Source organism: Ursus arctos, unplaced genomic scaffold (genome assembly GCF_023065955.2).
Source record: "Ursus arctos isolate Adak ecotype North America unplaced genomic scaffold, UrsArc2.0 scaffold_15, whole genome shotgun sequence".
Classification (NCBI taxonomy): domain Eukaryota; kingdom Metazoa; phylum Chordata; class Mammalia; order Carnivora; family Ursidae; genus Ursus; species Ursus arctos.
Window position 1 is genome coordinate 35331022 of NW_026622819.1, and position 17141 is coordinate 35348162.

The following is a 17141-nucleotide window of genomic DNA, read 5'->3' on the forward strand; positions in this document are numbered from 1 at the left end:
GGGAATGCAGAACCAGATGAGACATGGTCTGCTCAGAGAAGCCTTCTCAGTGGAGGAAAAACCAAGAAAAGTGCCATTGGAGGTCTGTCCTAGGGCATATGGCAATATAGAGGCAGGACAGCTACCTAAGCCCCGAGGTGTCCTTAGGCAGAACAGGAAGTGAGGATCAGAGCTCTACCTCACTTCTAAACAAGACAGGAGGATGGTAGGAGCTTTCCCTTGACTGACGGGCAAAGGGACGGCTTTTTAAAACAAGCCAGATATCCATCTTCCAGGGAGACCCTGGCACGTGTTCATTGATTCTGCCAATTTTTTATGGACGGAAATACCTAGGAGGGAAGAACTGGTGAGTCTTTGGAAGTAGAGGAAGTCCCTGGAAAGGGGCTGCATTTCCTTAAGGGTGTCCCAAAGGGACTGAACTACTTCCATCTGGGAGAAAAAGACTCTGGCAGTGCGGGCACGGGAGGGTGTCTGTCTGGAGTCATTTCAAGGCTGTTTTCAATCTTGCCTGATGTGGCAACAAGGAAAGATTTGTTCGTTTTATTTATTTTCAATTTTTAAAGATTTTTCTTTTCCCTCCCCCCCCCAGACGCTCCGGTTTGGGTTTTCCATATGACTCATAATCCCTTCCGAAAGCGGAGTCGAATTCATAAAAGTGGTGGAAGGGGGGGCAGGCTGGGAGCCCCGGGGAGTCTTCACTACCTACATTCCCACTCAGCCCCAGGCGCGAGCGGCGGCCGGGGCGGGGACACCCAGCCTGCGCCCGGGATGGCGGATACTATGCACACCCCGGCGGCCGGGACCCGGTGACTGGGCGCGGGAGGGTCTGCAGCGGGCGGCGCTGCAGCAGCCTCTCCACGGCCGCCGCCGCCCGCGGGCGCGAGTGTGCGCGGGTGTGGAAGGCCGGCGTGCGGGCCGCGAGGGGTGTGCGCGCGTGAGGCGGAGCGGGGCTCGCCCCTCGCCGGCGCCCGCCGCCCCGCCGGCGATCGCTCTCCGGTTGTCTCCAGCACCCTCGGCCCCCCACGGCCGTTGGTCCGGGCGGGGGAGGGAGAAAGTGAGACTCGGTGTCATCACCATCCATTGTCAGGAGGGGAGGAAATTGGAATCCAGCAGTGGCGAGCAGCAGCTGGGCGGTCACATCTGGGAATGCAAAGCCGACCTCCCCCTCCTCCTCCTCCTCCTCCTCCTCCTCCACCACCTCCTCCTCTTTCACCCAGGATCACTTCCGAAACCACTTCGCCTTCAGCCCCTGCCTCGGCCAGAGGTTTCATTTTTAACTGAATATTTACGAAAGCTGGAAGCGTGCGAGGGGGGTGGGGTGGGGGTGGAAATAGCGGCTGCTTCTTTTCCAGGGATTTATTTAATGGGGATGTGTTCAAGGCAAGAGCGAATTCAGAAGGATATCGACGTCGTGATCCAGAAGTCCAGAGCCGAGAAGGACTGCCTGTTTGCAGGTGAGTTCTCGCCTTTCCGGAGCCTCGGACCTAGCGCCAGCTTCCCCTGACCGCCCGCCGCCCCCTTTCTCAGTTCTCTGACCGCGACGTGTGTGGCTCGGGCTGGGGGTGGGTTGCACGTCCCCATTCCGGGGTTCATTTGGCAACAGCTGCTGCAGCCGGAGCGGGAGCCAAAAGGGGGAGGGGGCGCCAGCCTCTCCCCCACTCCCCCCCCTCCCAATCTGGGGCGGCCACCAGCTCTGGGGGCCGAACCACGGTGGCCCTAGCGGGGTTCTAGGCGGAGGTGCCGTGCGTGGTCTTTTTAGCCCCCGGTGGATGCCCGGAGCGTCCCAGCCCGCCTCCGGGCTTTCAGCGGCGACGGCCGAGCCGGGCGGGGAGGACCCGCGGGTTTGCGCAATGGGCTGAGCGGCGGCGGCCGGGAATGGAGTCCGCTGCGCTGCGCTACGCTGCGCTGGCCGGCTGCGCCCGGCGCCCAGGCCCCCGGGGGGCAGCGCTGGCCGGATCTCCGCGCCTTCAGCTCGGGTTAGTCCCCTCCGACTGGCAATGCGTTGCCCCGGAAAGAGTAGGGATTCTCGAGGTTCTCTAGGCGCCCTGCTCCCCTGCCTGGGGGTCGCCTTTCGTCCATTTTGCTCCCCCGGGAGAAGGATCGGATTTTGCTTTCTCAGCCGCGAGCTCGGCGGGGGCCGCTTCCGGCCGCCCAGACTGGGGAAATTCCCGCCGTTGCCATGGCACCCGGCACTTGTTGCGGGGGGCGGCCTCCCGCGGCACCCGGCCCAGGGTGCGCAGCATCCCCTTCTGCGCGGCGCGGAGAGGGGACCTCCGGGTTCTCCAGCTCACGTCTCCCGCCCCGCCAGGCCTTCCTTTGGCTCCACTAAATAGGGGGCCCGAGTCATGACCAACGTTAAAAACCCACTCGAGGGGTAGCTTTTAACAGGACTTTTCCGTTTCAGATTTCAGATACTCAGACTCCACCTTTACTTTCACCTACGTTGGCGGCCCCAAAAGGTATTTGTGTGTATAGAGTTGCTTCATTTCCTGTTCACAGGCTTGTGTTTCCTTTGTTCTTAGCATGTTCCGTGTTTGGGTATTTTTTTTTCTCCTGTTGCTGTCCTTTAGCCACATCCCAGGGTCGAGGTCCCCCCGTTTTAAATAAGAGGGGGCATAAATATGTTTGATTCAAGTGTTTCTAAGATCACGCCACAGGCAATGAGCAGAACTCTTGCACTGTTCATGTTAAAGCTGTTACACTGTAGTAGTTCGCTCTTGAGACGTTTGGGGGTTGATAGATTCAAGCGGACGCAGAACTGGAATACAGGGTATGAAGTGAAATGCATAAAAGATATAAGATGTTGCAAAGTAGTTTGAACACAAGTTATAATTCTCCTGGTGGGTTAGGGCTGCGTTTTCATGTTTTCTGAAGGTTGACATAAATATGCAGTCTGCCAATTCTCCATACTTTTTTTTTTTTTTTTTTTAAGGAGCGGTGGTTTGGTTTTCACATTTAGTTTTGGGAAGAATTTGGAGGTTACATGTAGCTGGAGTGTATAACTTCTCTCTTGAGGGGAGGTATGACAGATGCAGATATTAATACTAAATTGTTAACAGTTTGAAAGAAGTCCAAATCCAATTTTGTGTTTAGGAAGTAGAATTAAAATGAAAGGTAACTTTTAAAATATGTCGTTCTGTCTTCACTTGTTAAGTTAGGATTTTCTTCCTTTTAGCCCTTTGGGGACACGGGTTTCAAAGAGCAGTGGCCACATATGAGAACTATCAGAGATTTAGCCTTGCTGTTAGGACTTGACATTCAATATCATTTGACCCCATTCCAAAATATCGCTTAGCTTAATGGAAACATTCATGAACATATAAATTGCAAAAGATGCTTTCCTCCGTAAATACATTTTTTAAAAGATTGGAATTAATGTGAATCTTTAAAATGCTTAGGATCTGTAATGCAATCTACATCTCAAAAAAACTTTAATTAAAACAGTTCTCACATTTTTCATATGTACAGCCTAAGCCTCAGGATTGGTATATTGATTTGATTTACTAGTTGAGAACATAACACATATAACATGTACTTATTGGGAGAGAATAAAATTACAGTACTTCTTAATTTATGTGGTACTATCATCTTTGTAGTTACGAATAAAAAGAATAATTTAGAGGAGATTCAGCTAAATTAATGCTGCTCCTACACTTACTACCCAAAGGAAGCTGGTGTATGACTAATATCCTTTTGGATTATTTTAACAGTTAAAATATGCCATGCGTCCCATTGAAAACATTCTCGATGCAATCCGTTAGGTAGCTGCTGGAGTAGTCAGTTGAACAGTTAACTGCTGTTCACCCAGTGAGAGGTGTGGCCTGGGGAATGCTCTGGGTAGGTTTTTCAACTAACTGGCTTATTTTCCATAAGATACTTGAATTCTTTTGGGCTCAGTTTACTTATCTTGTACAAGGAGGGAGTGAGCCTTGCACTTAATGTCTCAGATCTGTTAGATGCTGCAGTAAGGTTCTTTATCAGCAAATTATTGAAATGGTGTTAACACAGCAAGAGGTGGAGAAGGTATGAATGCCTCCAGGAGCAAGGCCAGGGGGGTTGGGATGAATAATTAACTAATTAAGATAACATCAGTTTTCACTGTAGGAACAAGCACCACGGTTGCTCTTAAAGTAAGAGATGTTTCCTTTTCTGTGTAATCCTATTAAGGGATAGTATTTTCTTTTGTCTCTGATTTAAATACCTGGGACTTGTGTAGACAGACTGTTCCTGTGAAAGCTTTGTCTCCTCAAAAGCTTGTTCTACAAAACGGTATACAAAAGGTTGTCTTAGTATAATAATGATAATAATCCCCTTAATGATAACCCCTCTATGCATTTATAGCTGATGGCAGAGAAGCCTTTTTTTCCCCCTGAAGGTAAAAATGCATTGTTTTCATTAACTATATTAGAATCTGATATTTATTATGTATTTCTCATTGTGGCATGTCAATTGGGCATTTAAAATTTTAAAAAATCCTGCTGTTTTGATTGAAGGTGCTTATTAACTTACGATAGTCTATTCATAGTGTCATTTCTGGTAAACTAGACTCACTTCACCATTATAGGAGGTGAGAATCTTTAAGGATAGTACGTGATTATCTTCAATTATATTTAACTAACATTTCATCTAAACCATTGAGAACATATTTAAAAGATAATTTTCAATTCAGGTTGTAGATAAAACTTAATAAACTATTTTCTCTTTCTCACACTTTCTACGAACAAGCTACACTTTGTTCTAAAGGCAAAGGTTGACCTTACATGTTACTAGTCAAACAAAGAAATAATATGGAGAATTTTTTTACAGATACATTTTTTTATGTTTCTGTGGGTGAGTGGAAATGCCAAGAAGCGACTCTGTCAGGGCTGGCCAGTGGCCTGGTAAATTGACCTTTCATTTGGAGGTGGAAAGGCTTGTTAACATTTGCCGTTCTGCTGTCTTGGTGGACTTTAGGTGAGGAACAAGGAGGGAGTGGATGGTCAGCTGGGAGACTGAGTTCAGTTAGTTTTCCCTCAAGAGAAGGTTCATGGAATCATTATCGCCTCACTTTTGGATGTATAAACTGAGGCTCAGGGAGTTTGAGAAACATGCTGAAATTTACTCAGTTCATTGCAGAAGCTACCGTCTACACCCTGTTCTGTCACCCTCTTGACACCTGTGCTTATTCCTCTACACTAGCGTTCTCAGCCTCTTTGATTGAACATGGAGACACTTGAACATCAAAGGATCACACAGATACTGATTGGAGAGTGATCGTTTTAGTGTCTTTCGATTGAGAAATAATGAGAAAGAGGTGTTAAATGTTATGAATTTGATTATTAAGACCATTTACATATGCTTAAAAATGTATGCTGTCTATCCAGCTAGATAAAATTCTAGCAATGGTCTTGGTAGCACACCTCTGATTCCTGGACGTCTTGGAATAAGTTCACGGCTGTCATGGTCCAGAGCCTGCCATGGGCACCTACCCAGTGCTGCTTCCAGTTTTAGGGGTGTGCTAATGTCTGGCCTCACCTGTAGACAATTTGGAAGTTTACACAAAAGTCATTCCTTCCCCATACTTGTCATGCTTTGATCTCCTGCCTCCTTCTTTCTCCCTAATTGATTGATAGTAAAATCCTTAGGACTACAAAGGTTTGGGAATTCTGGTCCTTCATCTCGTTTGTAGTCAGTCATGCAGTTAGTGGTAGAAGAAACAGAAGGGAGAAAGTGAGTACTGACAGCTACTAGGGATGGGAGAGCAGGCTGGGTCCGTGGTGCTGGTGGTCAGCAAAGACAAGGGCTGAACAGGGGGAGCCCCTGGGGCCTGGCCATGGATCTCTGCGGAATTCCCTGATTGTGAGCTTCCAGCAAGGAAAGTGTATTGTGAGAATATAACTGAGGTTTTAAAAATACACAAATAAGACGTGTTTAGTGTAAAAAAAAAAAGTTTTTTTGTTAAAAAGATAAGCCAAAAAAAGGAAATAAGAAACACATGTTCTTTTCATCCATTAATGTGTTAGAATTTATTCTTTCAGAATTTTTATGTGTCTGTATGCTTATAAAATATGGGCATCCAGGGATTGTATTATACTCTTTTGAGACCTCAGTGTGTTTTCACCCAAGAATATAACAATGTCTTCCCTTTAGAAAGGATATGAGAATAAAGAAATGCTTATTAAATTGATAGTTTTCCAATCAAGGAGTGTGACTGCATGATAAGAAATCTAACTTTTAAATAGAAATTATTAATATATTAGAAACTTAGTATCTGGCAGAATGTTCAGAATTGCCTGTAGGTGTACACCTTTTATTGTAGGAATAGACACTCTTTCACATGGTCATGGGTAGAGTGGCATCTTTTGAAGTATGCACCCCCCCCCCTGCCGCCTTTTAGGATATTCTATTCACATAACTATTTTGGAGCATCACATGTAACACTAAAAATAGTGTCTGCAGTCCCTCCAATCACATACTACCTCTTCTTTTTCCTGGGCCTTTGCACATGCTGCAGAACACCCATCTACACCTTGTCCTCTCCGCCCTCCCCCATCTCAACCCTGGGAGGCCTTTGTTGTTGGATCTTTGCTAAGCCAAATTCCCCTTTGAGGATCTTTTCTTGGCATCCCCTTCCCCATATTATTCTTATAGGTATTGCTAAAGCCATGTTGTCACATTGTATTGTTAGCACCTGTTCACTTGATCATCTGTCTGACCTTGAGCTTCTTGGAGGCATGGTCTGTCCTATTCATTGCAGTTTCCCCAGCCCCTAGCTACCTGCTCAGTAGTACAATATGTTTTTTGAATAAGTAGATATTGATTCAATTATTAAACGAATGTTAAAAGGTCTTCTGGCAGGTTAGAAGCAATTTCCTAACTAAATGGTCGGGTATAGAGATAGTCAAATACTTCAAAAAGCCCCAAATCTGGTAATGTCACTTGCAATAGAATTTCTTAAGAATCCACAAGCTGCATAGTCAAGTTATAAGCCCTGCGGCATGCTCAAATGCTTTTAGGGGACAGAAAGATAATGCAGTTGCTTAACATTATGAGAGAGTTAATGGGGACTATGACACACTGGAGAGTTTGCACTCTAAAAGTATTTAATTCGGTTTAAAAAATCAGTAGCACTCTGGTGATCAAGCAGATTTTCTGGGGACCCTTATCCACCTGGGCTCCCAGTGTTTAATTCCTTGCTCATGGGATGCCATGGAGAGAGGCAATCTACTTGATTGCTAAAGTGCGTTTGTTTTGACTTCCTTCGAAAGGAGAAGTGTATGTGGGTGCAGGAATGGGGGCATTGAGGGTGGCGAAGTAGAAAAAGATCATCTCAAAAAGATTAATCAATTTTCATTGTGAAAGAATTACATGCTCATTCTAGAAATCTTGAAATATGCAATTATTTTGAAACTATCAAGTGCTTCTTAAGATGTCATAATGAAAAGAATGATCATTTTTAAAAATCAGAAATTAGCATGTTCCTCTTGGCAATAGGGACTTGCTTCCTATAATTTTATACTGTATCAATTATTATCCAAAATAATGATTTAAAAAAAAAAAAGTCTTTTCCTTTGATGCCCTGGGAACCTGCGTTGGAAGCTGGGGTGCCTGGTTGAAGGGAGTGTGAAGGAAGCCGAATGAGTGGGTGAGGTCTGAGCTTTCCCATCCTTTTGTAAATTATAGCTGCTCTGGTTCTTTTCTGTACAAAATTTTTTTGAAAAAGATTCCACTGTTAAATGAATTTAAAAACCACTGACCTAAAATCACCACCGATTTAACATAAATATAACTTTATTGAAACTTACATAGTAAAATATTTAAACTCCATTTATTTCATGGATTAAGATAATACTCTTAATCCTATTTATTGGGCATAGTCTCTCTGCTGTGCCTTTTGCCTCCCTTACATCCTATGTTTGCAACAAAGACAAGTAGGTATTTTGTCAGCTATTTTACATTTTATAGCTAAAGAAACTGAGGCTTGGGTAATTTCAATAGCTTACAGTTAGTAAGAAGCAGAGTAAGGATACATTGCAGTGTGTGTCAGTGTTTATGTAAGGTTTGAGGAGCATTGGTTGAACTGGCATGACTAGGATAGTTGGGAATGTTTGGGGTTGGGGAGGGATTGCTTAGTGGGACGCTCGCCAGGGGCCGCACTGAAAATTCCACTGGCTGGCGAGGGAAATGCCTGAGCCCAGTGCTAAGCATTAATAGTGAGAAAATTATGTACATTGGCTGTGGAATCCTTACACAAATATTGGGCCGACCCATTTAAATTCCCCATCATTTCTCTCGGCAGCATTTTGAAAAATACATGTAAGAGAACATGTATCAGTCCTAAAAATATTTTGTAATTCTCTGCACAGATTTGCTTTTGGATAGACTGTGCTGTAGTAGATAAATCTTGCTTTAAGACAGCTGCCACTGACTTAGTATGAAATTGTTAAGTTATTCGCATGGCATCTTACTCTTTTTCCCTCTCTGCATTTTTGGAATCCCATTTTCCATGTACCCCCAGGGAAGACTAATATGAATATGCTTTTATTAATAAGGCTTGTCACACCTATTTTATTGGGACATAAGTTAGGTTTTCTGTCCGGTTGCCTCACTTAAATGCTAGACACTTCAACCCAGTGTATCAGACAACCCATCACCTCCTCGTTAAAAGAAGCTTCTCTTCCCAGCCTTTCCCTCCTGTCACATCATTTGAGCCACTCAGGAGGAATCCGTCTCAGGTTTCATGTATCCCACCTTCTTCATTTCTTTCGAAGCTTCATTGGCTCTTTCTTTGAAATCATCGTGGGCATCTTCATCCCCCACAGGTGTCAACATTTGGTCGGGGTCCTGATCACCTTGACTTAGGTCAGTCACTTTAACCCAGTGTTTTAAAATTCTTGACTAACAGCTTCTCACCCATCCAGCTCATTGATAACCTGAACTCTTTCAGCATGAATTTCACCATAGCATTTTTCTGCTCAGAAGCCTTCACATGCGACCATGGTTTCCTCCGTATCAAATCGAAACCCCCATCCTTGGCTTTCTAGATCCACCTTCCCCATCTGGTCGTTTGTACTTCTCAGGCTTCCACTGCCCGTTTATTGACCTGGTCTCTCCATTCAACAGCATTTTGTATTATGTGCAATAAGCATCCACAGCTGCTCAAGGTTTATTGATTGGTAGTTTCTGTGTCACATAATGTGCGTGGTTTGGATATCGAGATCATGATTTTTATTATCACAAATGCCAGTTCATTTAATCTTTTCTTTGACCACAAGTGGCATCTCTGTGAAAATTTATGACGTATTTATGCTCAAGAAGAGGATAGAGTAAGATCATGAGTAGGGCAAATTGAGAATGAGAAGACAGTGAAATCTGAGGAGGATGGGGTGAGAATATAAATAGACTGTTCCCAGTCCATTATAGAATAACGACGACAACAAGTTTTGGGTATAGTTCATTTGCGTATCAGTGACATCCCAGTTTATGGCTGATACTTCTTGGTATTAACAGAGCACAACGTTAAATTTAAAAGGGAGTCATCCACTTAAACCTTTATGCACTCAGATGAATTTTCCCTGTACAGAAATGAGTGGAAAGCTAGCTGCTGACTTTCCCAAGATGGTTTCTTTCTGAACATTTTGAAATATAGATTGAAAAGATCTTACTGATGGCCTGAAAGTGTTCTTAGGATTTCTCAACCAACTCAGAAGTGTTGTAGTTATTTGGATTTTCATCATTGTTTTGTCTAAAAAAACAGGTACAGGTTGTTATCCAAGAATCTCTTATAGAGTATTTACTGTATACCAAGTATAGACTGGAGCCAGAGACTAATGTAACTACTTTACATTTGTTAGGCTTTCACATCTATGAAGAAAAAAGTTCAGACAAAATTGGAAAACAAACAAAAATGCTATTAAGGACCGAGCTGTGTAAAAGAGAAAATGTAAGTCAAATAAGAAAAAAGTCACAAAAAATCAATATTCTGTTTAAAGGCGAGAATTCTGGTTCCTAGCGGAGTGCCTAGAATATAGTAAATATCTCCTACTATTTCTTAAATGAGAGTAATATTTCTCTTACATTATGGGATAGCATTTCCCAAACTGTTTAATTAGGTGTTAGGTAGGTGGCCAAATATGTCTGGGAACTGCTTAGTTAAACAATATTAAACATTTCCAATGGTTGGCTTTTTGGAGCTTTTTATATATTAGTGTACATTATGCATATCCAGAAGGCGAATGGAGTATTCAGGGTTTCTCAGACTTATTTGATTACAGATCTGGAACATCTTGAGAAAGTTGTTTTGTGGAAAACGCTTTGGCAAACTCTGAGTCTTACTCATTAAAAAGAGTTTTTGAGTAAACAGCAGGATAGTTGAAATAGAAGTTGCCGATTCACAGTTGAGCCCTGAAGAATTTACTTTCATTAATTTGTAGAGAACTCGCTTTACGACCAGGAAAGCTTCGGCTAAAGGCATTTGGCGCCACTGACTTTTCTACGTGAGGATTTATTTCTCTGGGTCTCTCACTTTGTCATCAGTTGTGCTGAATCCATTTAGGATAAGAGCTTTCAGCTATTCTTCATCCGAGCCTTGAAGTTAAGCAGGGCCCACTTGGCGCAGGATTAGAAGGCAGCCTCATAAGGAAGCGTTAGAGCGAGATGATGGTTTTGTATAGCAGAGGGACTCATCGTGCCCTCTTAAATGCTGTCACTTTGGCTGCAGTCGAGCTTCTTCGTGAGCAGTCTGTGATGCAGCAGATACTTTTGGAGAAATGTGTGGTGAGGGAAATACGGAATTTAGCTACAGCTTTCATTTTTTTGTTAAATTACATCTGGAAATCAACGAGGGTATTTATTCTACATTTATTTCTCTCCCAGTGGCCAAATGAGAAATTTACTGGAGGAGTTTTAAAATACTCAGAATTTTTCCAACGTGAGTCAGGAAGCATACTATCTCTTTAATTTTTTTAGGCAGTGTCAGTCATTACACTTTAGGAAACCACATGCTACTTTTGGTAACACGCGACCGGACAATGAAGCTGGTGCTTTCAAGTGCAGTCCTGCGGACACAGAGTCAGGTATATATTGAAAATGACTCTTGGTAACAGCAGACCTGTTCCTGTATGAACACTCCATAGCTTTTGTGGTTCAGGGAATCCACATACTGAAAATAGTAAATTCCAGGTTTTTCATTTTGAAATCAGTGCGCAAAATCTTGAGTGAGTGAATTCACGATTGTGATGATTCGTTTGTCAGTCTGTGTGTATCTGATCTTCTTAAGAACAAAGTTGCAGGTACTGGTATGTGGAAGACCTAACCAGAAGCTAAAGATATTCATGGGTAAAAGCTGACGCAGTCACCATTTCTTATTAAAATGCACCCGAGCTAGATATGCAAAAAAAAAAAAAAAAAGCCCCCCAGCTGCAAAGTAGTCATTACTTTATTACCACCACAGAATTTGATATGATTTCTCTAGTGAATGGTCAAATTCATTTTTAGTTAACTGAGAAAAAGTTTGAATAATTCACTGTGAGCCAAGTTCTCTCTTGTTTCTTTTTGGAGCAGTCCATCCTTATGGGAAAACCAGCTTAGAATGGTGATTTAAGTGAGTTTCAATTAAAAAGAGAATTGCACAGTCTTGGCTGAATTTGACGCCCAAATGTTGAAATTTGGAGCAAGAAAGATTTTAAACTTAGTTCTTAAAAAAGCATACTAGTTTGGGGGCCAGTTGGTTAACTGTCTGACTCTCGGTTTCAGCTCAGGTCATGATCTCATGGGTCCATTGATGGAGCCCTGCATGGGGCTCCGCGCTCAGCAGGGAGTCTGCTTGAAGATTCTCTCCCTCTGGTCTCCCCCCCACTTGTATGGTGTGCATGCATGTGTTCACTCGCTCTCAAATAAATAAATAAATCTTTAAAAAAAATGAAATCATAGTAGTTTGATTTTCTTTTTTAAATGAGTTGTAATTGACATATAACATCCTATTTGTTTCAGATGTACAGTATAATTTGGTATTTGTATATATTGTGAAATGATCGCCACAATAAGTAATTAAGATCTGTCACCACACATAGTTACAAACATCTTGTTTTTCTTGTGATGAGGGCTTTGATGATCTACTCTCTTCACAACTATCAAGTATGCAGTACGGTATTATTAACTATAATCACCACGTTGTACCTTATAGCCTCATGACTTAATTGTAACTGGAAGTTTGTACCTTTTGATTCCCTTCACCCATTTCTCTTACCCCCCCCACAGTGTGATTTAATGTGAGCTTTCTGTGTTGACTTCCTATGTCATTAATGTAAAATTTCCAGTGTCCTCAGTTCTCGATGTCCAGCATGCACAAAATCCTTTCCAGCTGTAGGTAATTGGCAGGAAAAATCCACTTAGGGCAGACGTTTCATGGAAGGTTTTTAAAAACAGAAATGTGACATTTCCAGTCTTTGGGGTACATTCTGTGAAATGTTATATTTCAGATGCACTTTTAGATGAAAATACAGGTGCTTCCCTCTACACACCTATTAGAATGGCCAAAATCCAGAACCTTGAGAACACCAGATGTTGGCGAGGACGTGGAGCAACAGGAGCTCTGATTCATTGCTGGTGGGAGTGCAAAATGGTACGGCCACTTAGAAAACAGTTTGGCAGTTTCTTACAAAACTAAACATACTCTTGCCATGCTGTACAGCAATCACACTCCTCTGTATTCACCCAAAGAAGTTGAAAACTTAGGTCTACACAAAACCTGCACGTGGATGTTTATAGCAGCTTTATTCAAAGCTGCCCAAACCTGGAAGCAACCAAGATGTCTTTCCCTTAGTGAATGGATAAATCATCTGTGATATATACAGACGATGGAATATTATTCAGCACTAAAAAGGAATGAGCTATCAAGCCTTGGAAAGACATGGGGGAAGGAATTCCTGCGACTAAGTGAACAAGACCAATCTCAAAGGCTACAGACTATATGATTCCAACTATACGACACTCTGGAAAAGGCAAAAGTATGGAGACAGGGACAAGATAGGTGGTTGCTAGGGGTTACGGGAGAAGAAGGAATGAATAGGTGGAACAGAGGATTTTTAGGGCAGTGAAGCTATTCTGTATGGTACTATAATGGGGCGTACTCGTCATTCTACATTTTTACAAATTCCCAGACTGTACAACACCAAGAGTGACTCTTGGTGATATGGACTCTTGGTGATAATGATGTGTTTCTGTGGGTTCATCATCAGTAATAAGTGTACCGCTCTGATGGGGGATGTTGATCATGGGACAGGCTCTGCACATGTGGAATAGAGGGTATATGGGAAATCTCTGGACATTCTGCTCAATTTTGGTGTGATATCCAAACTACTCTAAAAATTAAAGTCTATTAAAAAAACAGACAAGAAAGACGTGTGCTTGCCAAGACTTTTTCAACTTCTAAATAAGGACTCTTTTCTATAGAAGTTTAAGAATTTCTTTTTTACATTACACAGGCATATAAATTTGAATTAGGAAAATATAAAATTAGCTATTTATTTTTATTAAATAAAAGTGCCTTGGCACAAAACTAAAACAAATAGCCTATATACCTATGTACCTAATTCCATAGAAGAAAATCACCTTTTTTTTTTTAAGATTTTATTTATTTATTTGACAGAAAGACAGCCAGTGAGAGAGGGAACACAAGCAGGGGGAGTGGGAGAGGAAGAAGCAGGCTTCCCAGTGGAGGAGCCTGATGTGGGGCTCGATCCCAGAACTCCGGGATCATGCCCTGAGCCAAAGGCAGACAGTGACTGAGCCACCCAGGCACCCCAGAAAATCACCATTTTAAATGGGATTTTCTATTGGTGTTTTCCAAATATAGATTATAAAACTATACTAAACAAGAGCTTTTCAAGAAATACTAATAATTATTACAGAAATTCTGTGCCTGCTGATTTTTTAGTCCCCATAGAAATAACATAACGCCAGTGCACTTCTCGAATTAAATCAGGTAGGAGTTGTTGCTCTCAGATACTTCTGTGGCTGAATGCTGAGCTTAAACACAAAACATTTGAAATGTGTATGCTGTTGTGTGTCTTGCACACATGATGCATGCATGCACACACTGGCATTGATACGTGCATACCTGCAAAACATTGACATTGCAATGCATTTTAAGTTTTCCTCCTAAGCATGCAAAGATAACCTTCTAAACTACATTTGCAGACATGAAGAAAATAATATACCTAATTCTTTCTCCCTAACGACCCCCCCCCCCAACATGCACAGACCATGCACAGACATGCAGTGCTCAAAGACAGGAAGTATTGACAGTTGAATTACACTGGAAAATTCTTGTGGGCCGGAGGAGTAGGCAGATGAGGGACACCTTATAGGTGGAAAAATGTCTGATTATGGCTTTTAGAACCACCACAGACATACATAAAATTCTTGTAAGTCCAAGTTTAAGTTGGATTGTGTTTACAGAATAATTGTAGTCTAAGTATTTTTCAGGGTTTACGAAAATGCATTTTATATTTTCCAAAGGAAATTTTTCCAGTGTTGGTTGAGTTATAAGATTATTTTAAAAATTCTTTGTGACCCATAACATTACAGTGTAGTATAACAGAATGGACAGATTGATTTGGTTTCTTTTTAAATAACCAGTCAAATGGCTTAACCTCTTTGAAAAGTCTTGACTTTATCATCTCTGAAATGGCAATAATATTGCAAGGTTTTTAGGATTGAACTTGATAATGTGCTTGGAAGGGGATCCTGAAGACTACTCTCAGGCTCGGTGGTGTGCTAGAAGGAGTCACAGGACTCAGATAGCTGTGATACTTTGAATCCTGTGATAGTTTATTATTGCAAAAGGGTACAGAATAACACCAGCAATGGGCACAGGCTCATTGGGCAGAAGTCCAGGAGAAGTCAAGCACAAGTTTGCAAGTGTCGTATCAGTAGAGTCATATGGACACAATTTTTGCAGCAATGAAGTGTGACAACACAGGCAAAGTGTTGCCAACCAGGGAAGCCTACCTAAGCCTCAGTGTCTAGGGTTTTTATTAGGGATCAATCACAAAGGCATGCTGCACCTTTACAACTGACCTCGGCTCTTCAGACTCCAGCCTCTCAGAGCAAAAACACGTGTTCACCATACATCACACTTGTTAGCATAAACTGTCTGAGCACACTGGTATTGCATGGCCTAAGACTTAGGGCATACAAAAACACTCCTGTCACGCAGAATATTCCAAGGGCTCAGAGCTCATTTCCTGGGAACTGGTCCAGAGCCAGTCTTGAGCAAGGCCTTTCTTGGGAATATGCAGGGTTTGAGCAACCATTAACCCTTCCCTGCACATATGCTGATGGTGTCCAGCTCAGGACCTGACAAAGGCAGGTCTGACGTCATTATTCACAGCACTAGCCCAATTCCAGTTCCTGCAGTCAGGACCTCATAAACGGGGAATAAGGAAAAAAACAAAAACCAAAAAACAACTGTTCCCTTTTTTGGTAGGACAGCTGCTCTGTCTGGTTTGGAAATATAAAATTTCTCCATTTCTCCAGTATCATTGAATAACAATTTCTAATAAAAATTACATTGTATGTACATGAAAGTTAAAAAAAAAAAATGGCAATAGCATGTGTTTGTTTAAGTAATTGCATGCTATTTTTTTCCAAAAAATAGCAAAGCGTATGTTCATTCATGTAATTGCATCCTGGGTTTTTTGTTTTTGTTTTTGTTTTTTTTCAGTGTCACAAAGTCCAAGTCTAAACTTTGATCAGTTTTGAAATCTGAAGAGTGTCCAGACTCACTTTTGGCCATGATCCGGTCACCACAGCACTCAGTGATAATGCTTTTCCTCTCCGCTGGTCTGGGTTCCTGATCTTCACCTGTAATTTTAGAATAATTAGGATTTTTTATTTAGTTTGAGATTGTCTAGGTTTTTGTTTATATTCCTTATTTGCTTACCCTTGTATTTTGTCCCCTTTCTTTAACCGAGCTGTGTAATATTTGGAAAGGCAGTGGAAGTGTGTTGTGGGGCCACCACAGGAGCCCCCTTCTGTGCAGCTCCCTCCCCTGGTCCCAGCCTCCCTGATCCCGAGGAAGTCTGGGTATTTTCTTATACCCGTGGCAGTGTCTGCTGACTTTTCTTGCATGGTCAGACATGTCATAACCTTCTCTGTAGGGAAGAAACTTTTTCTGTTGTTGTTGCTGTTGTTGCTCTTCTAGGGAAAAAAATTTAACTTCAGCACTGCATCCTAGCTTCACCGGGGAGGCAAATGGTAGCTCCAGTGCCCGGGCCCAGGGTAACCATGAAATGAGGTGAACTAGTCTGTTGAGGGCTGAGCTCGTGCTCTGGAACTTTCGCTGACGCTGGCAGATAAATGTCACAACTTCGTCCTGCACAGCAGTTAGCTAAGAAGTTTCTTTTGATACGTATATGTTTGTATACATAAGTAAAAAAACATGAATTTTGTAATCATGAAATAACGGAACAAAGGCTCAGTGAACAACTAATACAAGATCGGTAAATCTCAATTCTTGTGTCTAAATTACCCTCACATTTTTGTCCCAAGCAGATTTCTCATTTACTCCTTGGAAAAGATAGAGAAGAAGCTATTGGGAGGAAAAGGTGGCTGGAACAAGTTTATACACGTGGAGAGTCTGGATTGCCTCAACATTTACATTTTTAATTAAACTATCTGGCTGATAATTTAAATTAATTTTAAGCAGTGTTGCAAAGGGAAAACTCTCCCGATTCTGCGGAAGAAGGTATTTGGGGACTGGGTATTTACCATGGGCTTGCCACTTCTGCCTTCTTCCTTACCCTGGATCTGTGCCCTTTACTCTACTTTCGATGGCTCCCTGCCCTCCACTTCTCACACCCTACCTGGTCTCTGTAAACTTCCAGTGTTTTATCTTGTTTCCCAGCAACTCTCAGGGCTGTTGTTGCTACAACAAGCAAGGTGGGAAACACAAGGGTGGATGAGCATAGATTTGTAAACTGTCTGTGCTCGTATTGTTCCTCCATTCACTCTATGTCTGTCTGTCTGTCTGTCTGTCTGTCTCCGTGCAAGTCTGTTTATGATTTTTGTGGAGAGACTATTATTACAATTAAAACTGGGGGAGATCAGTTATTTTTAAGGAAATACCACCTGGCAGATAAATGAATTGATTTTCCCCG

The 17141-nt window shown here is 42.3% G+C and overlaps 1 protein-coding gene across 2 annotated transcripts in view; it reads left to right on the top strand.

Annotated features, from left to right (window-relative positions):
* Positions 1-725: 725 nt before the first annotated feature.
* PARP8 (poly(ADP-ribose) polymerase family member 8) overlaps positions 726-17141 on the top strand; it is a 174405-nt gene continuing 157989 nt past the window's right edge. The window contains exons 1-3 of one of the 2 annotated variants that reach the window (XM_026506934.4): positions 1050-1264; positions 1353-1454; positions 2405-2459. In XM_026506934.4, the coding sequence (XP_026362719.3) occupies positions 1147-1264; positions 1353-1454; positions 2405-2459 (275 nt within the window). In that variant the 5' untranslated portion in view covers positions 1050-1146. Of the gene's footprint in view, positions 1455-2404; positions 2460-17141 lie in introns of both variants that reach the window. The other variant, XM_057312233.1, reaches the window with a different exon arrangement.